Raw genomic sequence first — 27445 nt, 5'->3', positions numbered from 1 at the left:
AAAATCGAGTCGACTGGACAATAGCTTGTCCGCGGTTCGTCGTTGATCTGCCGCCTTTTTTTTGCCCCATGGCCGGTCCTAATTAACCCCCGCATAATGGAGCGTGAGGGGTGAGATACAGGTTAAGGGCTGCAGAGACGACTGGCTTTGATATTTAATCACGTTTAACGCAAGCGTCGAGGGGCCAGGTCGCTTTTAATTCTGTTTGTACCGCGAAAGGGAGAATTTCCTGGCCGCCACGCTAATCGCGCAAAGGATCACGGCGACGGATTATGGCGACCCTACGCCGACCATTCTACCCGAATTACCGTTTTCCGTCTTTCGTACGTTCCTCCTCTCTTTTCTTTATGGATTAGTCGCGTTCCTTTCGAACGAATTTGCCTTTCGTCATGGTTTTACCGTTGTTTTACTCGCGAGTGAAGTTTCTGCCGAACCTTTCGGGCAATGCTTAAAAAACACCATTTTCATCAATTTCAACAGCGAAATCTACTTTCGATTCAAATTCGGTACATCACGCGCGATTCGAATCACTTGCGACTGCTGAACGCGATAGAAGGAACACAATTCACGATCTACGATGATTATTTCGTTTACTCGTTTCTCCGACGAGTTCCACCGCTCTTCGTCGTCTCGTTACGCCGTCAGATTATCGATCTTCCAATCCCTTTACACTAGCCAATTTCTCCATGCCAATTAAACATTCGAATTACCGGCACATTAAAGACAACGCGATTAATACGAAGCGAAACGGTTAAAAGGGGCAGACGAAATGACAAATTGCGAAACGTCTTTAGAGAAATAGGAAGGAAGTTTCGATTAAGCGGGACCAGTCGGACAAACCGCGGCCCTTAACGAACGCTGGGGGCTCGTTGTTTCTCCAAACGAGCGCAGCAAACGGGTAGAACGTAAGATTCCTTTGTAATTCGGTTTATCCTCGCTCCAGGCCCTTCCCTTTGTCCCGGTATTTTTCATTCTGCCGGTGTAGTCGCGTTGAACGTCAGCGAAATTCGCCGCGATAAACATAAAATAACACAGAGACGGGGTGTGGGGAGAGAAAAAGCGAAGCGAATGAAAATTAAGACGGGTGGAGATGAAAGAGACCAAGTTGGCGATTTAAGATAGTTCTCAAAACTCGAGATTGCTCTCAAATTTCTCGCAGAACTAATTTCTCGCGCAAATCGATTTATCGCGTAGTCGCGGAGAAATCGTCGATGCGAATCGATGCGTTGACTTCGACGTGTGTCGACGACACACTGAATTCCCAATCAGACTATTCTCTCCTTTATATTAGCCTACTTTACGCGTTAGCGCGTAATAATACTACGTATAATCTAAAAACATACTATGTATAATAACGCTATATATCGTCTTTGGTGTAATAATTTTCGAGGATTCGTTAATCTCGAGACAACAAATGAATTCGTATCTCTAAACTCGTATCTAAAGATACTGTATCGGATGTACTGTAGCCGGATAATGTATCGAGAAAGACTGAAAAAGAATCGAGCAGTTTACGGAAATGGAACGAGCTTTGTGCTCGGTGAAATTTCATATTTCGTTCGCGGAACGGAATTTCGCGGAAATGCGCATTTTTAATTGTATCGTCCTGGATAGCCTTTACCTCTGACTCCATCGTGGCTTCGTTCGCCAGTGAATTATATTTCGGGAAGAATGTTTCTTTGATATCGCGTTTGAACGTCGCGATGAAATAACGTTGAACGAGGAATTAAGGGATTTTTCATTAGGGCGAAAGCGACAGTCAACGTAGTTGGGACGATGGTAGCGTATGTAAAGATCTTTGCAGCAATCGAATTTCTGCGAATTGGCAACTTTTCTAGGCCTGAACGTTGTTCGAGTTACGAGTAAATAAAAAATGGAAAACAAGATGTACCAGCTCAAAGAGCATTGGACACGTTGGTGGGGAAAAAAAGCCGAAGAAACAAAAGCGAACGTTTCAAATTCCGCTTAAGCCACCGTTCATATACCACGGATTCTTGCAAATACTGGCGCAAATCCGAATTGTGGACGCGGTGGAATTTGGATTAAGGAAGGGAATAACGAGTAATAATCGCGTCGTGCGCAATTGGAAGTTGTTGAACCATTCGTTAGGGGAAAAATGGGCCTTCCGTAAGCCTCGATAAATCGAGCCACGAACCGGAATTTTCGTTCTGCTACGGCGGCAATCCCGTTCAGGACTTTGCCGTTGCGTATCACCCATAAACTTTCCCCTGTTTTTTCTCTGCTAAGCTGCTTAATTCTCGGAACGTCGCCGAATTCCTCGCCAAGTTTTGTTTTATCGAACGGAAACTGATGTTGATTTAGGATCGTCTCTGGATATCGCGAGCAATCGACGAGTCGAAATGGCGAAGCGCGTATCAAGTGGTAAAAACAAAAAAAGTAATTAAAAAGAAAAGAAACGAAGGAAATTCTTAAAAGGGAACATTTGGAAGAATTAGGTGGTACAATCGGAGAGTAGAGACAACGAATTATGGCATTATTTGGTGATAAAATGAATAATATCGATTATTACGAGTGCGCATAAACTGCCTGTCTTTCACATTTTTCACCTGCTATATCCCAGCAACTAATCGTCGGCTCGAGCTGACGATCTACCGCCGTCGGATTCCTAAGTTTCCTCGTCGCGAGGTATCATCCGGCGCAAAACTCGATTGGAAAATCACGGGACCAAAAACGGGCGAAAAATGCGCCTGCTTTTTTTAAGTTATCGTTTGTAAAACGATGCAACGGCACGACGAAACGAAACAGAAGCAAACGAACGAGAACGGAAATCTGGGAAAGAAACGAAGAAACGGTGGGAAACCGACAAACATCGGGACGAAGGCGAAGATGGAAAGTTTTAATGGTGGCGGAACGCGAGCAACAGAGTCCGCCATGAAATATGCAAAGGCGTAGGAGCGTATTGGAGGAGGACGGGCAACATAATCGTCGCGGCTCGCACCATTGTTCCGGCCACAATGCGGACGTATACAAAATGCGATCCTGATAAAAGTCGTTGCAGAAACGTCGTCGTGGCGTGGCTCATGAATTTTTCGCCCGCGATTTACGTGACAAAAGCGAGCAAAAGGCGAGGAAGTGGGGTGAAAAAGGAAAAAGGAAATTCATGAAACTGTATAACAGTTGCTGGGCCAACGAAGTTATCATCGCGACCCGAGTCGCCCGGGTCGCCGTGCTGCTCGTCAAGGAAGTCGAAAATTATACGCGACACTAACGTCACAACTGAATAAAAGATCGACCCCTGCAAATTGTCTCGCCACTGATTTTTATGATTTTTTAAGCCGCTGATGAGATCACCGGGTTGGGTGCATAGACACGCAGGGGCTGGCAATGACAATTATACCGCGGATTTTCTATGCATTTACAGGAAATTCGAATAGAAGAAAAATTGCAAATTAATAATTGGCACAAACCTGCGATACACGGTGATAACAACTTTGTTCGTACTTTAGCCTCATAGCCTATTATCGAGAATTCTGGTTGCTAGCTTCTTACGCTATATTATTATATTCTCACGTCGACAATCCAAAAGTGCAATCCATACAGCGAACGTCGTAAAATAAATTTTCTACCGAGCACTCTGTCGAAACATTCGTGTAAATCGATACGCGATAAAAAAGTTACTTTTTAAATTATTCCATTGTCCGGCGTGCTAATTTATCATGTTTCCTCCGTTTTTCTATTTAAAAATACCGCGTTCGTACAAAATCGACGAATAACGCGTCGCAGATGAACGTGTAATAAAAGCAAAAATTGCGTAAGGGTTCTCACTAGCGATATCGGTATCTCTTTTTCTATCCGTTTCGTTCTTTTTTTCTTTTTTTTTCGAAATTTCATCGTGGAATGTTTCGGTAAGCACGATCATACGCATCGGTTGCCTTTAACTCTAATTATTCCAGTATTCGTTTTTCCTTTTCCTCCGTTCGACCATACGTGCATTTTATTTTATTATGCCAGGTATAATGTATTTTAATATATACCGTATTTACCGCAGTACCGTTCTACAACGTATTCGGACGAAGAACAACGCTTCGATGTTTCCTCGCGTGGAAACCTGTTAATCGGTGAAATTTAAAACACTCGGGGCGATGTTCCGCCGTTACGTCGTTTATTTTTTCCTTTGCCCTTTTAAAGAAACGGGGACTGAAAATCCGATCCAGAATCGACTTTTCTCGCGTACGCGCATTTTCCAAGTCATTCGATGGTGTATCGAGATCGAGAATAGCAACGATATTTAAAAATTGGAAAAATCGCGATACCATGCTTCTCGTTCGGCCGCTCGAAACGTCAAAATATCGGATACCGTGACGAGATGCGCAGAAATAGAAAAATTTGAAACGTAAAATCGAAGCGTAAGGTCACTGAAATTTTATTTTAAGATTTGAACGTTTCGAAAAGAGATGTTTAATTTGCAGCAAAATTTTGTAATTTGATTTATCGTTTGTGCGCTCCGATTGCCATCGTGAAAAAAACCTCAACCCTTCGCGTACGATTTTACGAGAAATTGTGCAAAATTACCATCGTTATAAGATATTTCCAAGTTTTCGTTTATATTTAACGACGTTAATTAATATTCCATTATTTCGAAATGAAAATGTTCGATAACACAGCGTATTGAGAATTAACACGGCTGTGTATCTAATGTATTTGATTATTATTAACGGTCTATATCTCCTAATTGCGAATACTGGACAAGTGCATATTGTGGCGATCGATAGCAACGATATAGATTGCAAGAACCTGAATTTTCAAGAACAGAAGAAATAATAGCAAAGATAATAACAGTACAAGCGTAATTAAACGAACGAAAGCTAGAGAAATACTTGTTTCGCCCGCTAGATATAACGAATACAATACTCTCGTCATTTTATATACTTTTACGCATTGTCGACATTCCTTGCACTTTTGTATCTGCAGTTTTACCACAAGCGTATAAAAATCCACGGTCTAACATCGGAGTAGAAGGTTTCGTTCAATTTCCCTTAAACGTCCTTCGGAAGCTGCAAAGGAATTTTTTTTAACGAATGAAATCGACGACGGAGAATTTGAAGAAGCTTTCGTAAAACGGAACGAAAAAGGTGGTGGAAAGTGGGAAGTGGGAAGTGGGAAGCAAACCGACAGGATATGAAAGCTCGTTTACTTCGAAATCCTGAAATCCGAATGAAAAGGAACTTTCGAAGAAAGAACATCGAGATTGCAATAATCCACGGAGATGAGAGTAATCGAGAGAAAGAAAGAGGGGGAGGGGGTGGAAAATGTCTTTAGAAATGCCCGTGCTTCTAGCCATGGCCGTGTAATCCGGCTGTGATCAGCATGGCGGCCATTTTGACGAGTCCGGCGGAAGAGACCCAAGTAACACCTAATTTGTAATGTAAATATCCATCCTCTCTGCCGAGGGAATTAAAAAACAGCACCGCCAGCAGCGCTTTCCTTCCCTGTTTTTTTTTTCCTCTCTGTTTTTGGTGCTGGTACGTCCCATATGAACCAGGTTCTTTGGAAAACTGAGTTGGAAAAGCTCCCGTTGCTTTGCCATCGACCCGATGGAATTGAGATCGATGGCTCTTAAAATATCGCGATATTTTATCTAACGGATACAATACAAGATCAAGCAATTTCTTACGGCCTTGAATATTGCACGGTGCCGTTCATCGACGGTCAATTTCTTCGTGCTGATCGCGTCTTTCGAACGAGATTAACCGAATCGAGAGAACTTGGTGCCGATTTTCTCGCTTTTGCCTCCGACTCGAAAAAGTAAAACTGGCTTCTTCGAAGCCGTCAATCGACCCGCTTCTCTAAAAACAAGGGCCAATCGCCACTCGACTATTCTTTCGCAGAAATTCGTCGTTTCTGGAGCGAAGCTAAAGCGGAGTCGCAGAAACCGTGCAGAACGACCTCTTGGATCGCTGTGAGAAATTTCCTGCGAGTCGCAACGATCGACGCCAGTCGTGACCCTTCGGACTGCTTAATTCGTGGTACGACCGCGTGCGGCAAGTAACGAAACGACCCTCCTTCTACGCCCAGGGACTCTAAACTAGTCTAAACTGAACAACACAGCCGTAACGCAAACCGCGTTAACCATGGTCGCTACAACTTTCCGTATCGCGGTGTAGCGTTCGTTGACGTTTGTTCGCGTGGCACGTTCGGCACGCTTGCCTGAGAAATGAAATATTTATTCGATGAAACGATTCGTTCGACAAAGATCTTTCTGCGAACGTAAAAAATACCGTTTAAAACGATCCTACGACCGATATTTTCCGATCGATATCGAAGTACCTTCCGAAATAATTGCATTAACATTCTCCGATTTTCCAAAATACCGACTGAATAATTCTACGACTATTTAATTTATTAATTTTCTAAAAACCATCGGCCGACTGAAAAAGAGACATCTGCCAAACGAGATCACGCGCTAGCGTTTTTCGTAGCCGCTGTACATCGTCGTCGCCCCTCGATGATATCACGTTATTCTATCCGCCACGCGCTACCAACTCGAAAAAGAAGAAAGAGCCAAATAGAGTCATAAGGATGCGCAAGAGACGAGGAACAAGAGAGATTAGCATTTTAATCGCTTATTCAGGGAACGAGGCCGAGTCGCATGGTCCAGTGGCTGCTTCGTACATCGACTGGCTCGAAAAATCGTTGAATTTTCTTTGGAGGCGCGACGACAAGGCCGATATTAGTCTCGTAGACGGTCTCGTTTGCATAGTCACCTCTTCTGCAGCGTTTAATTCGGTGGGACAGAGCGAAGGGAGAGTGTGCAGCGTGTAATTGGCTTGTTTTACACTGCGTTACACGGACGAGTTGGTCGCTCTTCCGTGTCCACGACCGGAAACGAAGCTACGCACTTTTTTTTCGCTTGAACCATTCCCCGCTGCTTCCTACGTAACCAATTACTTGCATTCCAATTTTAAATCCGCGGATAGAAATTAATGGAAATCAAATTTAACTGAGAAATTCTGAGAATTTAAAAGGTTTAATTAAGCTTCGAGCGTATAATGATCTCGCAATTATTCGTCGTATTAATTATTTCGCGAAATCATCAAAGTCGGATGCGTTTCGCCGTATACCGCAAATAATCGCGGCTCCATGGCACAAAAATCATTAATTATAGGAAGAAACGAGCGAATATCGTTGAAATATCATAGACGCGTAAAATGTCTCGTACAATATCTGGTAATTGATCTACATTATCGCAAAACGGTCGTAATTAATTAGAATTATTTGCCTATGCGATATAACGATGGGCGGTAATACGCGATAAAGATGTTGAAAAATTATACGCGGAAATTATCCACGATCTTTCGATTTACATCGCCATTGTCGAAATTTTCGAATAAATTGGTCAGAAAATTGGACGAAACCTCGTACCGGATATCTTGCGATTTCTGTATATGTTTTCAAATTCGTGTGAAACTTTACCGATACGATCGTAGCGGTGGAGTATGAAGACGCGTAATGTATTGATAAAAGCGCAACAACTTCGATCGTCGATACCGTTGAAATATGTTTACGCGAAAACGCCGGTTGTTTATTCGTTTCAGCGTAAAAAGCGCGTTTCCTCGAACCGCCAGACAGCCCAACGGCCGACAGAGAGAAGAAAGAGAACATGTGCGAAAGAAGTAGACGCGGAAATAAATTGCAAGGTGGAGCCGGTTGCCAAGAAATTGCTCGGGGCTCGAGGACTTGGAAAAAACGAGGCAAAGAGCGAAAACTCAATACTACGGGTGTATTTCGTGCAAACACGACCCCCCGAATTCAACCGCCGCCTCGACTGTTGGCCGATTCTTGGTGGGCCGAGGCAAGAATCAGCCGCGGATCCACAGATTTATTATTTGCCGACGATTTGTCATTCGCGCGTCGCCTTCGAGTGGCCCATTGTGTGTGCCTTTGGGATCGAGATATCGACGCTACCAGCTGCGAGTCGAGCGATTTTCGGCATTCACCCGGTGTCGAGGGTGAAGTGGATCGATACGCGGATCTTGGATTTCATCTTGGCGAAAGAGGGTGGACTTATTGAATTACGAAATTATTTATTTACGATCGATCGCAAACGCCTTCTAAATATAAAATATAGTAGAGCAGTGACCGCACCAAAGAGGAAAAGGCAAATGAAAGTAAAGGTACAGGCAAAGATTGGTTTTATGGAAGATGGCGAGAGTATAAAAGGGAGCGGCGAAGACACTTGGGTCTGTATAAGGCTCGGTGCGAAGGAAAAATCGAGACCAGGTGAGTACGAACGGAACGGCTTAGCGGTTTATAATAAGAAACGAAGAGACTGACGAGACGAATTGACGAGGTGGGAAAGGAATGCGTAAGAACAATGGGAAAATGACGCGATATCTGGAGAAGAACGGCGAAGGAGGCAGCCAGAGGCGACCGTTGTAGGTTGGATTTTAGAGTATCAAAAGGGAGGAGAAAGCGTAAAAATATGGGTACCGAACTAAAGCAAAGATACATTTTATATATATTATATATCAAGTATAGGTTAGCGTATACAGGCTAGGGCTGGGTTTACCGTAGTTCACGCGCTGGATCAAGCGATGAGATTCCAATGTTTTGACTCGCAATCGGCCGATGTGTACGTTATTTTCGAGCCATTCGAAGAAAAGTAGACTGCAGCAGCGATGGATCGATACCGACGGATCGATACCGAACCGCGCGGACGATTCCACTAACGCTGGAATTTTGCGTTCTCGCTGGTTCTCGCTAAACAACGAATGGAAAAAGTAGAATTTCGATGCAATCGTGCGATTGGACTGCTTGCTGGAACGACACCGATGTACTGGCATGAAAACGTTGTTTACGCGGCTGCAGCTGCGATCCAATGCCGGGTCGGATCACCGAATTGGAACGCTACTGGACTAATCCAGACAATCGCCCGACTCCGATTCTCATATCCAATTGGATTTTGGAATTCATAATAGGGAACGCGTATTAATTAACGCTTATCTTTAAACGCTTTTTAACACCGACAGTAGGTTAAATTTCAAACATTCCGATGATATTAGTCAGGATCTTTGTGAAATTTTCGAAACACTTTTTACGAAACCCCACGGTTTCGACTTTAAAAGTTCGACTTTTAAATTACGTCTACTTCTAAATTAGTAATAAGCGCAGGGGCGTTGTAATTCGGCAATTTCCCATCGGATTTTAATTGGAACAGCGAAAAGCACGATACACGAAGTAACCTTCGACCAGCAACGAGCAGAGTCTGGCTTCGATCAGGAGGTAGAACAGACGTTGCGCGTTGCATCGCGAAGAGCAGGCATGGATCAGCGCGTCATGGGACACCGTGTGTCAGTTTTAATTAGCAGGCCACCCGGCATCGATGCCAGGAAGCCATCAAACACGAGCCGCTGGCACGTTGCGGTCGTTAATAAAATTCCAGAGGCACCGTCTGCCATTCGCCGAGACGTGAAGTCGCGCGCTCGGCCAACCATCCACGCTTCGGGTGCATTATTCACGTTCGATGGTGGACCATGGCCGCCTCGAGAGCTGAACGTCACGTAGAACACGACTTCCGGTACCGTCATCCGCCGTTCCACCTTATCCAACGTTATTACCGGTAATATCGCTGATCTGCGTCGCGTAACAGCAAATTATGATTGAAAAAGAAACTCAAAACGCAAGAAATCGCCGAACAATTATGTATCGTATAACGGGGAAAGACTTTATCGAAAGACAGGAAGACTCGCGAGAAAGTAAAAAATTCGCAGAACGAAAGGAATTATAAGGCAAAAGGTATCGTTGAACACGAGGGACGAAGGTAAAACGGGAAAAATGATAAAACGGAAAAAGTCGTCAGGGAGGCAGGAAGAATCCTAAATGGAGGAATCAAGAAATAAAAATTGTCGTGGCAATGATGAAATCGTAATGTAGGATTTTAGGATAATACGGTAAATTTAGCTAAAAAAAAAAAAAAAGATAAAAAAGACGAAATTAATTTGTTCGACCAATACGTCCCATAGAGATCGCAGAACGACCGTAAATAATCAGGAAACGACGGAATTCGTGAGTCGATCGGAATCGGCCGCGTCTCTCGATGCAGCGTCTCCTTGGTCCCCGATTTTGATTTCCTTCGGTTGATTTCTCATCAGGCGGACTAATGGGAAAGCGTCGCTGAATTTTCCAACCCCCGAACCCCAAACGCCAACCTTCTGATTTCTTTTCTTCGTCGAGCACGACGAGAACCCTCCGGTTCGTCGTTGTTGATGGAAATTAACGAGATCGATTCCGCGTTAAGGGATCGAATCCGAGTTTTCGAAACGCTTGAACAAACCGAGGGAACGCTCGAACCTCGCCACGATCTCCGATTATTTCTTGCCGATGAACCGTCGATGAGAAAATTTCCTGATTTTGATAAGACGAAGACTGTATCGTCCACAAACATGTGGACATCTGATCGATTTTTATTAAAAGACCGATGATCCTTAAACAATCTTTCGGAATGTTTTTCTAAGCAAATTTATTTGCTGTCAGACACGAAAAGGGACATTCCGACATACAATATATTTACAATCTATTAATTGGTGCTATTAACCTAGTTAGTGGCTATCCGCTTAACGTAAAAGCATCCGTATATTTCTAATAATTACGAATTAACGAAAATTAACGAGACGAATATACAAAGAAATTAATGGAAGATCGTTTCCCTTCCTATCGTTTTACTCTCAATGATTGATCTACCGTAATAACAAAGTTATACTATAATAACGTAGTATCGCAATTTACCATCGATTCGCAATGCAGAAACACCAGAATCTAACGCAAGTGCGCAGAGCTAATCTTTCCAGGGAGAACTCGGTGGTTTCCATGCAGGAGCGATTGCGTGATCGCAATGAAACGAACTGGGATAGCGGGATAGCGGGATAGCGGGATATCGAGGGTCCCTATCCCTTCGCAACTCTGTGCGTGTTCCTCGTTGCCGTGCAACTGTCTATTCCCAACCGTTAATCCCAGCAGCGTTTCCGGTCGGGGGATAAGGCTACCGAGTGGACATAACGCGATATTCGTACGAAATTTCGGCTATGTTAAACAAAGTGAACCGAAATTAGTGGCCCAACTGGCAATAGAGCGCTTCTAGACTTTAGAACGCGTGGAACGGGTTGGGATACAATTTTCTCCAACAAAAAAAAGTTCCTTCGCCTTAGATTTTTTAAAAACCGAATACGTCTAATGGATAGAACGCGTAGAACATGGTAGGATTTCATCGAACGAACCTTCGTGCTCGAGGAAATGGATTTTTCGCGGTTGTTTTACAGTTGCTCGAGTGATCGTTTAATAACAGGAAATTCGGTTATGCTATTCTTTCCTCTGTGAACGCTTCGGAAACACTAAACGCACAATCGAGCGCAATTAATCCTCGAAATCGACGGCAATCAACGTTCGCCACTCGTCCGTTTGAAGTAGGCACTTTTACCTTTAAAACGACCGTCCACCAAAATTATGATATCGCATTGTGGTTTATGGCTGGTTCTCAAATACCAGTACCAAATACCAAGCTGGTCGTTTACGCCGAAATTCCACCGTTTCACCGAATAATAGCGTAAAAATGAATGCGACAAAGTTTTACAGCTTTTCAGCGAAAAATAAGGATTCCATAAAGAGCGGATCGAGCTTCTTGGTAACGAACAAACGAAGGAAAAGGAAGCGCCGCTTTCGAAGCGCCTAACAACACGCGTGGCAAAAGACTGACCCACTACGTACCGCCAACTTTATTATTAAATATAATATGGATATCCCTTGAAGCAGGTGCTAGCGTGAATGCAGCTGCAGTTTGAATATGGAATACTGGTTTCAACGCAGGTGCAGAAAACCAATATGTATATGCTCCAGCGTTATCTCGCTCGTATTTGAATTTGGCATCGTGGCGTCAACCACGACTAAGTAAGTAATCCCTCCGATACTTACATACCGTTCACAAGTATCCAGATTCCTATTAAGATCGATTTCTATTAACGAATAATTGTTAAGTACGTCGAATTCGAAAGATTCATACTTACTTTACATACATACTGTTAGACATACTTTAATGCCAACATCAAATAAACGAGGGAAAATGGTAATAGAAAATTGATCGGCGATAATTGAATTTTAAAACTGTTTTTAAAACTGTAGAGCACGAACAACGTGACTTATTATGTTCCTCCTTTGTGACGCATACGTAACGTCGCATATAGAAAACGATAAAGCAACGATATCAGAACGTATTTCCTGAAACGCGTTCACAGATAGAGGCGCGTAAAAATAAAGCGACGATAAGGGCGGCGTTTCTAGAGCAAAATTACACGCGGCATACGTTAGAACGCGTTGATAACAGAACGATATGGGCCATGGGCACTGCATATGCGGGCTGTAGTACACACGGTACTACACACATTCCACAGGGAAATTCTATACAATCGCCCTAACGATGCACGAAGTTTGATCTGGCTCGCGCTACAAAAGAATCGAATCGTCGCGTTCGATTGACTCTGGAAAAAAGGAAAAAAGAAAGAAGAAAAAGAAACGTTCTGCGTAATGATGAACGATTCCTCTGTTGAAACGGGGTTTACGCAAAACGAAAAATAAAGCGATTAATACGGAAAGAGGAATAGATGCGATACGATGTTAAATCCTGAAAAGTACTATCGAAATTCTCCTAAAGCTTCAAACCCATCATAGAATATCTTGCTCAACGCCTCTCCTCTAAAATCGCGAGACTTCTTACGCCAAGATTCGATTTACGTCCTGAAAAACTAGTCAAGATGAACTTAAAGATCTCTGTTTCCTTTCTCCAAGACGGATGATATATTGACCGGCATTAAGGCCCTCCACGCGTACGAATGGCAGTCGTAATAGTAGTCAAAACAGCGTACCAGCCAATTCACGCTCGAATCATAAGTCACTGTCGATGCATCGAAATTTGTAGCATCTTTTCGCGAACCGTTGATGATGGCACCGTGCCACGATCTATTAGCGTCAAGACATTCGTGAAACATTGTACGATGAACCGCGAATAGGCGATAACTGGGTCGATCTCAGCCGCGATAAAAACATTTCTTTCCTTTTCTTTTCTTTTTTCCTTCTTTTTTTTTTTTTTTCTTCTTTGCAGCCCTTGGTTGTATCGATATTTCATTTTTCCATACCTGTCAGAATTATCCGATATTTTGAAAATATTGTTACGACGAAACTACGAAATTACCATACACACGTGCTAACGCTTCGTTGCTTGATAAATTTTTAGCTAACGATAATTACATTTACGATTTTACTCGACCTACAACGGACAATTTGCTTCGTCTTCGCCTTCGTATTAAATTCCTTGCAACACTCCCCCTGTCCTTAGCTCGCAGAAACTCTATTACAGAATTACGATACAGCTGACTAATTAGTCTAAAGGTAACTGAACGTGCATTAAGCCGAACAAAACGAGAATTCTCTTTGTCAAATCTTTCCCTTTCTCTTTAAGCGCGAGCCAAGTGTCTTTGCAAATATTGCTGATGCTTTGCACCGAGGGTATCTCATTAAAATGAAACTCGCAGCTTCGAGCTCACAGAACGCGAATGACTTTCTAGGCTTCAATTATTAATGGTACATTCAATATTATATCGCGCTCTCTTTCATTCCAGTCTTCAATTGTAACGCGAAATTACGAATCCTTTGAGCTGCGGCAAAATTTCATTTTGTATGAGAAAAAGCAGACGAAATTATGACATTCCGTTTGATATTCCAATTATTCGACATGTATTAAGAATTGGATCATCTTGCGAAATAGTAAAATAGTAGTAGAATCGAGATAAGTGTTTCTCATTTGAAATTTATGTCGTAGCGTTCCAATGTTTATCGAAACGTTAAAAGGAAAATACGTTAACGTTGTTTTTGACAATTAATTTCCAAACGAGATGTACGTCTAAAGAGACAAAACGCGCGGTTTCGTAAGAGAAACAACGGCAGAGGCAAAGACTTTTTCAAATTGAAATTAAACACGAAAAAGGTTGTTAGGGGCTTGCACGCTTAATCCCCGGAACCAAAGAATTATCTCGCAATTATTTTCTGAGCAAACACGCGCAGATTCCGTGCAATGAATAAATTCATCAAGAAAAACATAGCAGCGTTTCCCTCCGTAATATTTGCATATTAAAGTTAGTACGTTCAAAGAAGAACCACTGGTTTCTTTGCTCCTCCTATTATTTCTAGTTAAACAACGTCTGCGTAAACATGAAATAATGGAGTCGTATTTTTCCGCAAAAATTCGGAATTTAATAAATCTCCTTTAATTATCTATTTAACGCAAGTAGAAATTATTGCGGCCGAACGTTACATATCGCGCGGAGGAGATTCGTCAGAAATTTCATTTACTTTTCAACTTTGAAATTCATCCCACGCTACCTCGAAACAACTTCGTAAGTCCTTTTCGAAAACCTCGACCCGCTAAAAAATTCCTCTAATCGCTAATCTGTCCTGTTAATAGTTCCACAAACTCCATCGAACCTACACTCGCAGACCGTTCCAAAAATATCTCCAACAAATTCGTTGACCGACTAGCCAGAAAAGGCAGGTATATCTAAAAAAGAGAAAAAAAAAAAAATGTCGATCAAAATTGGCAATCGTAGCAAAAGCAACCTTTGAAAAGCGTTTGGTCAAAATGAAAAAGACTCACGCGCGTAACAACGATCGCAAGTCGTCGTGTTTACATAGAAAAAAGAAAAAAAGGGAAAAAGGAAAAAAGGAAAAAAGGGAAAAAGGGAAAAAGAAGAAAAGAGATATAACGTCGTTTCATTGAAACGAGGTGACCCGCGAACGTTTCATAAAGCGCGCGTCATATGCGTTCGAATAGTTGGCCAATAATTTTCCAATCTGGTCGGTTCAAGCGTTACAGATGGCGCCCGTAACTTCGAGCCGGAATCATCGAGATGATTCGATTACGGTCCGACGGATGCGATCGAAAAGCATTCACCGCGACCATTTTATTCAAACAAAAATCGACGCACCGTGGAAATCTCGAATCGATAGTACGTTACCGCTTGCTGGTACGTTTATTCTTCTGCGTTAATGGAATGTGGGGAACGATGATGGCGATTAATCGACGTTCGGACGTATCGAGTCCACTGGATAGCGTGGAATGTTTGTCTTTTGGACAAAGTAAAAACCGAGGATAATCTTTTCGAAGAATCGATCGGCAACGAAGCAACAATTTTTGCAGCAATAGCTTAGTCGGGCAACGCAATCGCTGAAGCGATAACAATTAACGAAGTAACAATTTCCAGAGTGATAATCAGTAGGGCAACAATTTTTCAAACGATAATTAATGGAACAACGATTTTGTACGCGATCGTAATTCGATTCGACCAGGCACGATAAATATGCGTGGCATAATGACGTTGGCGGCGTTGATAAATGCAACAGCAATGGGGCTGAATGCGGCGTCTATCTCGCTGTTCTCGATATTGCGTTTGAATGGACGTGGCATCGATCGCGCGTGACCGTCTCAAAGGGGCCGATCCTCCGCAACGACTAGATTCGCGCGCGATCCGATTCTCCCCCGTGACGCGATACCGTGTCTTCCAGCACGATAACGGAACCATTGTCGCGGCGCGAATTGGAACACCGCGATGCGTCTGCAAATTGCTCGCTGTCGATCGATAAATTATCACGACACGTTCCGGCAGGTAGTCGTTGTTGTTGCTTTTACAACGAATCTCCGATTCCACGGCCAACGTCTTTCTTTCATACGCTGACACAGCGCTCGCAAACTTTCTTTTACGATTTGCACGATATCGCGATGCTACTGCTTTTACATTTATATAGCTTTTATAGTTTCTAACGAAACGAAGAAGCAATTTGGACGGAATGTTTGGCGCGTCGATCGTCAACTGATATCGATGGCAAGAGTAGGAAGAGCAGCAACATCGACAATGGTAAACTACCACGATGTTGCAACACGCTTCGATGTTGCGAGTCACGTTAGCCAAGCCACGAACTAGAACTCTGTCCCAAAATTCGAAAGAAACGTGCATCGATTTAACACCCCGAATTCCACTTTTCTATCCTCTTATTATCCAACTATGAGAAACTCATTCCCAATGGAATCGTAGCAAGCCAGATATTTTGGTGCATTGTCGCTGTCCATTAGCTGCATCGTCACCTTGGTGCGCTTAAATCTATCGACGCTTTTCCCCACCCGTTTATCCCGCTGCCACTGCCTCAACCATCCAACTACCCGGCGGCTGCTCCGTGGAAACGTTCGAACGGAATAAAAGAAACGCTCTCGACCGTTCGTAAAAAATATCCCACGGTCCATCCACTATGGTACGTATAGCAAAGCGGAGCGAGTCGAACAAAAATGGGAAAAAACGGCGCTCTAAAGGGAAATAATAAAAAGAGAAGGAGATGGATGGAACGCGATTGACACGAGTCGCTACAGGTTGGCACACGCGGCGTCGTATTCATCGATATAAACGCCGAACGATGGGGAGGTAACGTGGGCTGTTTCGAGGCTGCGTCAAAAAGTTCAATCGACGGATGCGCAGCGATGCATCGGTAATGCACCCATCCGGAGCTTCGAGGCCAATTTGCCAGATAGAGGCAGACGGTGGAACGAAAGAGACGCGAGGATTCCCTGGCACGGAGGCACGATGTCCCTCTAGTAGCAATTACCAAGCATTCATCCCGTGGAAACGTCCCCCTTTTCTCTCTCCCTCTGACACTGTCAGCGATTGGCCTTTCTGTTTGCCACGGAGTAATCAAAAATCAAGCGTCGAGTTACCTGACACGGAATTCCCACGTAGAAGCAAGAAATTCAGCCTACTGGTATCGGTATTATCGCGCGTCGACCGATTTGCAGCGCAATTCCGACGTAGAAGCGAGACATTCGGCTTGTTGGTACATCACACCGCGGCTACTTGATCGAAAGATCGACAGTTTTGTTATATCTATTTTCGATGTTATTAATCGTTCGCTATTTTCGACTGGTACAGAGGGACCATTGCCAACAAAATCCGGGCGATCGTGAAACTTGGTACGGACACTTGTAATGGTTCCCCATAAAATGGCGAAAGCCTATTTTTCGCAACGGCGCGCACTAATTTACGAGGGTAATTTTACGCGTCGATAGAATTTTCTTGTTCTCTCTCGTGAAAGATATCTCTTTCGGATTCTATAAAATATCGCGGTAAATGTTCTATGTTTTCCAAGCTGTGCAGCATGCTTGATAATGGAAACCTAACGTTTCAATCGGGAAATTTCAGTTGAATTAATTTCTCAGCTTTTAAGGATAACGAAGACCTACGTACAATACACGTCGAAAATCTAAATTACCAGGTACAGTTTGGACGTTTTAGAACTTATTCTGGCTTTTCGGTAACGATCGACGTCAGCGCGAATCAACGTTAGACCGCATTAGCGGAGAAACCTTAACAGATTCGCGAAACCTACAGTTGGTATACTCAAGTTACCGTGATACACGGTATCGTTTTCGCATTGTATACCTGTAACTCGCGGTATCGCTGAACTTGATATTCGAAACCTGCCTCGGAACCATCGTTTTATAAGTTTATATCCGTATTGATTCTAATAATCGCCTCTTTTCACCTAATCTTCTGCCAGACATTACGCCTTTTTCTCTTTTCACATATATCAACGATAACGTATGAAAAATTGATACATTAAATGAGTACGTCGCGTAGAAATCTTCGATGTATCGTCGAGTGTGATCGACAAGTGAAATTCGAATAAAAGTAATAAATGTAAATATCGATTACGCGTAAGAGAAACCCCTTTAAAATACGCTTAACTTAACTTATTTCTTATCTACGAAAGAAATCGTGTCGCTGAAATTGCACGCTTTCCCCCTATTTAAACTCGCAATCGTGTAAAATGATAATTTCGACGTATAACAGATACGTTGACGACCTATCGAACTTTAAAATTGGACTCCGTTTCCAAACAGATGAAACGCTAATCAAGACAGATCTGGACTAATCGTGTTACTGCAAATAGGCTCCAAATAAGAACCGCGTCGCGCCAAAAATTCCCAAAATCTGAAAACGTCGTTTGTCTCCTCCCGTAATTTCAAGGCCGGCAAAACGGACGGATTTTGCGCGAGGATCGTCCGATATCCATCGAAACAGGTCTCAAGAACGATCCGTTTAATTCTAGCAGAATGCACCGGTGGCTGTCAGTCTCCCTTAAGCCGATGTTAGAAACGATGCCACCTAATTGTCCTACTATCGCGTGGCGGCAAGGATCGGAATCACTGGGTGTCAGGACGAGATCTATTGGCGTAGCGGAGTCGCGTACAAGCGATCAAGACGTCTTATTAAGTAGGCGCATGCAGCCCACCGATAAATCTTTGGCTGGCACTGCTCCACTAGCAGACGTTCTGCTCGTCTTATTGCATATCTCGCGGACCGATGAAGTGGCGAAACCTAATTTCGTCCCTGGACGATCGCCTCCTCAACGAATATAGACATCTTCGGATAGAATTATCGGATGATGTAGATATTTATGTACTATGCGAAGCTGGAAAGATGATTAGGCTGATGGCATACGGGCAAAGGAAATATTATTACTCTCTATATCTCGTCGACGACTCTGTATAGATTTATTTGTACGAGATACTCTCGTATAGAGCAAGTCTATATTCTATCACCATCTATATTCCCAGTCTATATTAACAATTTCGTTTCCGTGATATTTTCCCATCTAATATAACAATCGAAATATTTATATTTGTTTCGAACATCTCCTTACGCTTTTATCGATACCGGTCGATACGATCGTACGAAAAGTACCGATAGTCAAAATTCCACCACAATTCTAACGCTACGTTAGCATCCAAGTTTGTTTCTGTTTTAACATTTAATTGGTCCGCGTGTTCATTTTTCATTTGTTTTAACGGTTGATCAATCTCGTCTCGAGTCGCGTAAGTCGTCGAGTTGTCTCTTGTCTGGGTAGAGTTTTTAGATTTTCGTGCCTCGCGCTCTATCTTCGCAATGGTAAAAATAAATCGTATACGTAGAAAAAAAAATTATCCACCAACGATAGGTCGGTGCGAGAGTTATCGAATTCGCAGCTCTGACGTGACCGTGGGTTGATAAAGCACACCTGTTCGGGTCGAAACGTCGGAGCAGTTACCGCGTGCGTCGAAATACCGACCGGAAAGTTAACCCCGCGTGAAACGCGACGGCTCCTGAATATTTCAACTTCCCGTCAATCGCTCGAACCCCGGCAAAACTGTACCATATCGCCACGTACGCGATCGCGCGTACGTATACGAGGAAATAAAAAAATATATCTCGAACGATTTTTATAACGATCAATTTTTCATTGGAAGATTTCAAAACAGAGGAGTTCGAATTGCCGAACTTTTCGGTGGATAATTCATAGAAGAAGAAATTCGGATTGAAAAATTGTTCATTCGTATAAAGATATGTGTGTTTAAAGAAAACCATAGTTGATAAGAAGATACAGTTAGCAGTATTAACCTATACTACTAGTAGCATAGAGAATGCTCGTAAGCGTAATTGGTAAATCGTCAGTGTTTAGCGGTAAAACGCACCAGAGATAGGATTAGTAAAGCTTCTATCGAAACCCTCTCAATTGCTCTTCAGATAGCAATAAAGTGGGGAAATAGTTAATTGCGTTAATAGTTCCCGATATTTCCCATAAACCCATAGTTGCCCAATTGCTTTCGATATTTTACGAAAATATAAAGTACACTTGCGTAACACCCAACAACACTTTATGAATTTCATATTTCATAAACATAATAGAATATAGTTTGTTGAAGATAGATATCCTACTTTATCACGGATTTAACAATAGCTTGAATTCGGAAATATACCGTATAACAATTATACATAACGCTATACTAAATGGCTACTTACTATGTACGAAACTACTAACACTCGCTAAAATACGATATGCATAAAAACATTACGCATTTTATCGATCCAATTGCAGATAGAATATACGATAATCGATAAAACTCTTGTACAGGATATTCAAAGACAAATATTATTTCAGCCAGCTATAGCAATGATTTTATGGAATAATAACAATAATAATAAAAAAGAAAAGGAAAAGTCATACGAAGCTTGATAAAATAGAAGATACCATTAAAAGGTTTCGATGGCAAGAAAGAATTCGAAAAATGAACGCGTATCAGGAAATAACTAAAATTAACTTGATATTGTCAATCGTCAAACGGAATAACAACACCACTCTCGTTCAAAATAACTGTAACTAACCTCGATTCTTTCCATTATTCTTTTGGAACACCATTATTTCATAGAATCATTACCTCTTAAAATATATTCATTCGCAAACTAGCCTGCACAAGAGAACACACTTCCGAAACGTTAAGATTTCTCGAAAGCGTCGCATATGTTACCCAGAATTAATCGACTCGTTGAGTATGCGCGAGAGCGAGAAGAAAGGAGAAGCCAGCGGGCGCGATGACAAAATAATGATCATCGAAAAGCGTCTCGAGAGCATATTACACATGTGTGCGTGCATTATTCGAGAGAGAGGGGGTGAAAAAGGGAGAGAGGGAGGGAGAGGGAGAGGGAAAGGGAGGGAGGGAGGGAGAGAGAGAGAGAGAGAGAGAGAGAAACACAGTCGGCCACGCGACGCGACACACCAGTTTGACGAACAGCGTCACGTGGCCACTGACACGCAGAAGCAGAAAAGCCGCGAGTAACGTCTGGTTGCGCACGTGTACATCTATACAGAGTGATTGAAAAAGGATGAACGATATCTGTACAGAGAGTATCTTGGAAATCTTGACACTATCGGTAAGAAGGCGATTCTACGTGAAAAATCGAATTTGTGAAATAAATTTCCATATATATATATATATATATACGTAAATACGGTTAATTATTGGTTGGGTGGGAGTCACACCCTGTATGATGTGACATTAGACGTCGAGACAACGAGAAAGTTTAACTTGAAAAATAAGCCTCAAACGACATTAATGTACGTGAAATTCATAGTCTTTGTGTCTTTGCAATTACACGGTATAAATTTCACCTTTTTCAACACTCTGTACATGCGAAAGGGAGACAAACGAAAGCGTAGAGAAAAGGGTACAACGTCGGCAAGAGGCGGAGGAAAAAGGAAAAAACAAAGTTTGAAAGAGCGCCTGCTCCAACTGAACGCGCGTATCCTTGTCTCTCTCTAGCCCACGTGACGCGTACTCTTTCTCTCTCACTCCGGCTTACGCGGTCCGCAACATCGTTCGCTTCTCTCTCTTCACGACGCACAGATCGATTCTTTCTTTCTCTCTCGCTCTCTCTTTCCTCATCCACTCAGCTACACCCTTTCCTTTCCCTTTCTTCCACGACCGTGCACGACACCTCGCACACATTTACGAGGCACAGCAGTGCCACGCTAACTGGCCGGAATTTTGCTTCGTTAACTGGCCGTCAAGTTCTTCGAACTCTCTTGTACACAACTAAATATTACTAGCAAAGTTTGACGAGTCACTAGTTATACATTTAAAAATTCTTGTTCCTCTTTTTATAAACAATTTACAGTAGTCTTTTATTTCGCTAGTGATTAATGCTCTCGCGTAAAAGCACCAGTTTGATGATAAAATAAGTACCGAGTACATAATGAGTTGAATGATAGAAAGAAACTTCTACAACCGACTTTCGTAAATTACATAAGAATGGTCGATTGATTATACCAATTGAAGTAAAATCGTAGCCTGTATAACCTACAATTTGTAACTTGTCAATACACGCATATGATAGTGCCAACATCGGTAGTAAATAATTTTCCAATATATTAGTCGATTGATTATCCTACTTTTGACGTAAACGCGTAAAAAAAACGAGTTTATAACCCAATCTATGATTTTTCAACTTTTCAACGCACACACTATAGTAACAAGTTTGACAAAGAAATTATATTTCACGTAAAATACTAAATACTAAAAACAAGGATAGCTAGTAACTCATTAATTCGCTAAATATACAAAGAAATCTAATATTATAAATACAAATAAACCATATATTACGTAACACATGGTAAACTAAATGAACTACATGTCACAACCAAACAAGGGATAGTCGTCCTACCTGACTCGCGCTCGTTACCAAAGATACTTAAAATTTCTTAAAACGATAGCTGTCTCGATAAGTGGCCAGATAGGCCCCCTCTTTGCCAGTTAACGTGACGGTATGTATGCACGCACACAGTGGCGTACAATTCGTCGATAATTCCCATGTGCACAAACTCACCCGTTCATCCTGATGGTAGACGGCCACGTTGACGGTTCTCCCCGGGGCTGATGTTAGGTTAAGTGAACTCCCGCGTTCGACGTTTACGCGCACACGGTTCGCCAAAGTGTATATCCGGCAGGCGATCTCAGCGACGACACGAGGACGCAGCGAAAACAACAGGTTGCATGTGACGGCGGTACAAATATGGCGGCGAAAAATATCACCGTTCGACCCGGCGCGATGTAAACTCGCGGCTGAGAACGCGTGCACAGGCTTAGGCACACTATCAACGATCGAGTATCTCTTTCTCGCGCGGTTCGCGTATACGTTGCGTGTCCCTGTCGCTTGTAACCTTTTTTTCCTAACGTCTACCCGCAATGTCTCTGTTTGTTCCTTTCTCCCCTCTCCTTTTGCTGTCTGGTCGACCCGAGGGGATTCGCCTGTCCCTCGAGACCCACTGTTTTTCCGTCCTCCGTCGAAAAATGTAGAGGAACGTAAACGCCGCACCCGAACGCTACTGCACTCGTCGCCGTCACCGCCTCGATCGACGTGAACGTTTGAAACGATGCGAATCACGAGCTCTCATGCGGACACACACGCGGACCCGTCCACCACGTACACAGAGAAACGCGAGTCTCAGCGAAGAACCGCCGGTTCAGGGGAGAGAAAAAGAAGTCTGAGGAGAACACAGATCGTACACACGACTCACGCACGCCGAATCGTCGTCACGAGCGACAGGAGACACGCGCTGCCACTTTTGGGCCGTGGCATTTCGCGAGACAGATGCACTCAGTGCTGCATCCAGTTGCGCACGATGCTGACACCTATGTGGCGATTTCAAGCTACAAAGTTAAGAATGACGCTGGTATATTAGTTGTACCGACGAATGATTACCGACTGATTTTATGTACGAACGCGCCTTGTCTGTTCTTACATGACGTCACATGTTCTATGATACCGACCATTCGAAAGTTTTATAACGCCCTCTACAACGTATAATATCGCGTCGAGTATAATTAGTCCGTTTGAACACGCTCCGTTCATTTAAACAAAACTTTAGTTAGTGCTCGATTGAATAAAGTTCTAGTGATCGGATTTATCCATTTGAACGTGAAGTACCGTTATGTAAACGAGAAATCGTAAGTACCAAAGACAATTCAGTAACCGCTTGCTTATTACTCGAATTACTTGTCCCGCCAATTAACCCCACTACTCTTTCTTTCTTTCTTAACCTCGCTACAATTAAATACGATAGACGTAATGTCCCCCTTTTGTTGAATAGAACAACATCAGTAATTAAATTACTAATTAAAATAGAACGATAATCATAAATGTAAATGTTAAACATAACTTTAACCATCTATCTTGGACTATCTTACCTTAACTAACTGTCTTAAACATTTTAAACTATTCATTTATAACAATCAAATTATTAGTTTATTTTCATAACATTTCTAAACATTGTTTATTATATTTAATAATTCATTAATTGCGTACAAATACACTAGACACCAACTACTGGACTATAGACGGAGTTCAATTTCTCGTCTACGTTTCGTGTAATAGATGCAACCAGATCGAAGGCAATGAGATCTTATCGTCTATTCAGTTGTTCTACGATTGGTGAGTCGCATGGTTTGGAATTTTTGGTGATGGGTTATTTAAGTACGTACATTTGAGTCGAAATGCTAAGTGAACTATCACGATTTTTAACACAGTCGTGCGCGGTATGACGACTATAGATAATCATCTTTCGTTGATTTTATCGAAAGATATTTGAAAGATACGTGCAATTAACGAACTGTAATGGGTTCTTCCATCATTATCAAATAATTGTGCAATACATCTTCTGTTCCCAATATATAATAACGTAGGTTGCTCTTTCCATTATAATTTGTCTGCTAGGTTATCGATAAATTGCACTGCGAGTTTCCGAGTCATACTTCCTGTATACTTGATAGCATATAATTAATAGAATTGATTTGAGAATACAAAGATTAATTCTGACATATTATTATGAATAATGAAAGTCAGAAGTGTATAATAAAATTCGGAAAAATCTGTAATTGTTCAAACGACTTGATGACGAGACAAGATGTGGAAACTTAAGCGACTGAAATGACCCTGCTTTACCATATACACACAATCGATACCCTTCCCGTGAGAAATATCTAGGCAAATGCGTTCAACCTTCTACCATCTTCTAACATCCCTATAAGGTTGTTTATTCGTTCTCTGTTCTCGATGTTCGATTCTCGGATTTGACTTCGACTAGAGCCATTTCTCCGTCGTTCTTAATCCGTTTTAACACACAAATAGAGGTTAATGAAACATCATAGTTCAAGTGTATTAATATAACTAACGCATACTTGTTTCCTGTTACTGGCATCATGAACTATCACGCGAACTCTTGCCTTCATACTTTCCTGATCATGTGTGGCCGAATGTTTCGAAGTTCGCGTGGTTACTAGTATTACTAACATAGAGTTCGTATACTAACTGGAAGACAGTTCGCAAAACATTGGTTTCTATGACGCTTGTGCAGGTATACTCTCTTACGTTTATATGTATAGCTTTACTTGTATTGGGAACACATGACGTCTATTTTGTTTCTAACTCTTTGAACTTTGTTTATATTTGTATAAAAGAGCTGAATTATTTCAAGGGAAATAATAAATAATAAAATATCAAATAATAAAAGTCAGAAGTCAGATAAGATAATAGGCAACAGCTTCTAGCGTTCGAAGTTCCATGTTTTCTTATAGAACTACTAATAACTCCCAATAATACTCTATTACTGAACAACGCTTTTAAAATTTTTAAAGAATCTAAGAAACTAAAGAATTAACTATCAACAAATAAAATATCCATATCAATGTGAAGCTGTTATATATAAAAACACACTTCCTTGAAAGCTGAGTTGCGTTCCAAAGAATTGTTGCGCATACATGATCTCCTGATGTCTTGCAAACTCTGTTTCGAATCAAATGGCTGCCAATGCCGCAGTCAATCACGAACCTGCAACGAGGGGACTTTATAAAACTGCTGGTTTCCCCTATATCGAAAGTTTCGATGAGATTTATATCGTGAAAGAATATCTTAAATAATAAACATAGAAAAGACACATTGCATTGATATCTAAAGCCAAATTAAATTAAAGTCTGTTTAATACATATTTATCTTAACCGCTAACCTTTGCACGACTGTCGCATGGACATTCAATGGCGGGCACTTTAAAAATGCTTCGAAGGCCCACGAACATTTTGTTTCCATCTCTGTAGCTTCCAGGACTATAAAAGTGACACAGAGGCACGTCTTGAGGAATATCCGTTGCCGTTGCTCCTCTCTCGTTTGCGTTCCTGTTTCTTTAGCCGTTTCTGTTTCTTTCAAAGTCACTGAAGCGGCAAATCCTTCTACCCTCCGGGAGCTTAAGGGCGGATACTCAAGTGGATTCAGATCCGTGCGTTTGATGCATTCCTGATCCTCCTGGAATCATGTTCAGAAACAAACTCAACTTCGACAAACTCTCCGTTTCAGAGAAACCAAGTCGATTGCATCGACCACGTCCGAACGCTCGAACTATATATATGTATCGTATATATTAGAATTTTCTTAGCACACGGTATTTTAGTCTCCAAAAATTGTTAATGCTTTGTTGTGCATACTGCTCAAATTAAAAGTTACTTATATATTTGAAGATATACTCGACGAATTTAATGAATTTTTTGAAAAGATATTTAACTTGGCACAATTGATATCCATCCATGGATACCTTGAATACATATTTATATTTCACTGAATATTATTCTATTGTGTAATAATTTACTGATCAATAATGTTAGCGAATAGAGAAGCAACAAATCGTAGGTTATAGATTTATGCTGCAGAATTTTACAATCGTACGTCAGATATATATAGAATCCTTATAACTTTATCATGTTTTCGCTCAATCTGTCATTGTTATACGATGGAATTTATTTATTGACTCTTGATTTATGACTTAAGATCTGATATAGTAATATTAGTTCAGTTGCGCGAGATAATCTACATTAGTAGAACAATAACTACAAAGTTCTCATAAGATCTAGATTGTCAATCGAATCACGTACAAACTAAAAGTAAGGGGACATTATCACTAATTTCTAAGGAAGGAAATGCTCGAAGGACATATAAGATTTCACAGGGGATGAGTCGACTTTACACGTTACCATGCTATCCTGGTCGAAGGTGTTTCGTATTACACGTGCCTTGAAACACCCTGGACAACATCGAAAGCGGTTCCATCAAGCCTGTTTCGAGAAAACGCTCGTGGATAGAGCATCCCGTTAATAATTTGATGCCTATGCCCATGTAAAATTAGCATATTAATAAGAAAGACGGCGACAGCGGTCAGGATAGCAGGATGAAATGGCAGGAGGATCATCGTCGAGGCTCCTCCTTCCAGTTACGAGGATCCTTCGTGACTCTTCTCCTCATCTGTGTTCCTAGTGATCGAGTCTCCGCATTTAGAACTCAATGAAGCGGATCTAATTGCGGTTATTACGACGATACCTGGACGTTTCGTCCATACAGTCTTTAGAGATTTATACAATCGGTTGTTTATACTTGAACACGCTAATTTAAAAGTCATTCCTGATAATTATACTTGACAACTTGAATTAAGAATAAAAATGTTATTTAATATTAGTTATTTTATTAGTATCGGTATTAGAATCGTTGGTATTTTCAAGAATCGTACAGATTTTGTTAAAGAAAAGCTATTTAATCGAACTAATGGATTGTCTTACAGCTATGTAGATGATCCTTTTGATTCCACAATTCTTCTTGATCACGTACAACGTATTCGATAAATGCGATACATACGAACTTTTTCTAATGGACAGATGAAATTTGTTATTATTAACTTTTATTATAAGAACGATGAACGTGAGAACAGGTAGGCGCGTTTTAAAGAAACTCAAATACCAACCTGTTTCCGGGGCGAAACTCCGAGGCCATCATGATCTCCTGTTAACAGAGATATCACTTTTCATTTTTTTCATATCTCATCGTGGACTTTCGGTGGTTTGGGGTCAAGAAGCCAATCCACCCACCACCTTCTCTCTTTCCTCCATTCCACGAGAGAAACGCAAGTTCCTTACTTTAAACTCTTCTTTAAATATCTATAAATTATTTACACGACGCTTGACCTAGAAAAAAAGTTTCCTATTACGTACAAC

General features: G+C 41.7%; 1 protein-coding gene and 1 long non-coding RNA gene across 18 annotated transcripts in view; both read right to left on the bottom strand.

The window, feature by feature from the left end:
* LOC100650792 (polypyrimidine tract-binding protein 2) overlaps positions 1–22804 on the bottom strand; it is a 421711-nt gene extending 398907 nt beyond the window's left edge. For 3 of the 7 annotated variants that reach the window (XM_012317493.3, XM_048413318.1, XM_012317495.3), the window contains exon 1: positions 22245–22355. Coding sequence is in view for 1 of the 7 variants with exons in the window: in XM_020867289.2 (XP_020722948.2) it covers positions 22245–22252 (8 nt within the window). In the remaining 6 variants the exon portion in view is untranslated. Of the gene's footprint in view, positions 1–22244 lie in introns of all 7 variants that reach the window. The other 4 variants (XM_048413316.1, XM_020867289.2, XM_048413312.1 and 1 more) reach the window with 4 other exon arrangements.
* A 1129-nt stretch (positions 22805–23933) lies between these two features.
* The window catches only part of LOC100651224, a 46907-nt gene continuing 43395 nt past the window's right edge, over positions 23934–27445 (bottom strand). For 9 of the 11 annotated variants that reach the window (XR_007226819.1, XR_007226820.1, XR_007226818.1 and 6 more), the window contains 4 exons: positions 27196–27415; positions 26435–27098; positions 25420–25712; positions 23934–25244 (listed from right to left, as the gene is read on the bottom strand). This is a non-coding gene — a long non-coding RNA (uncharacterized LOC100651224). The remainder of the gene's footprint in view (positions 25245–25419; positions 25713–26434; positions 27099–27195; positions 27416–27445) is intronic. The other 2 variants (XR_007226823.1, XR_007226827.1) reach the window with 2 other exon arrangements.

Source organism: Bombus terrestris, chromosome 16, assembly GCF_910591885.1.
Source record: "Bombus terrestris chromosome 16, iyBomTerr1.2, whole genome shotgun sequence".
NCBI lineage: Eukaryota > Metazoa > Arthropoda > Insecta > Hymenoptera > Apidae > Bombus > Bombus terrestris.
The sequence above is the reverse complement of the archived record's forward strand: the minus strand, read 5'-3'. Positions and strand labels throughout refer to the sequence as shown.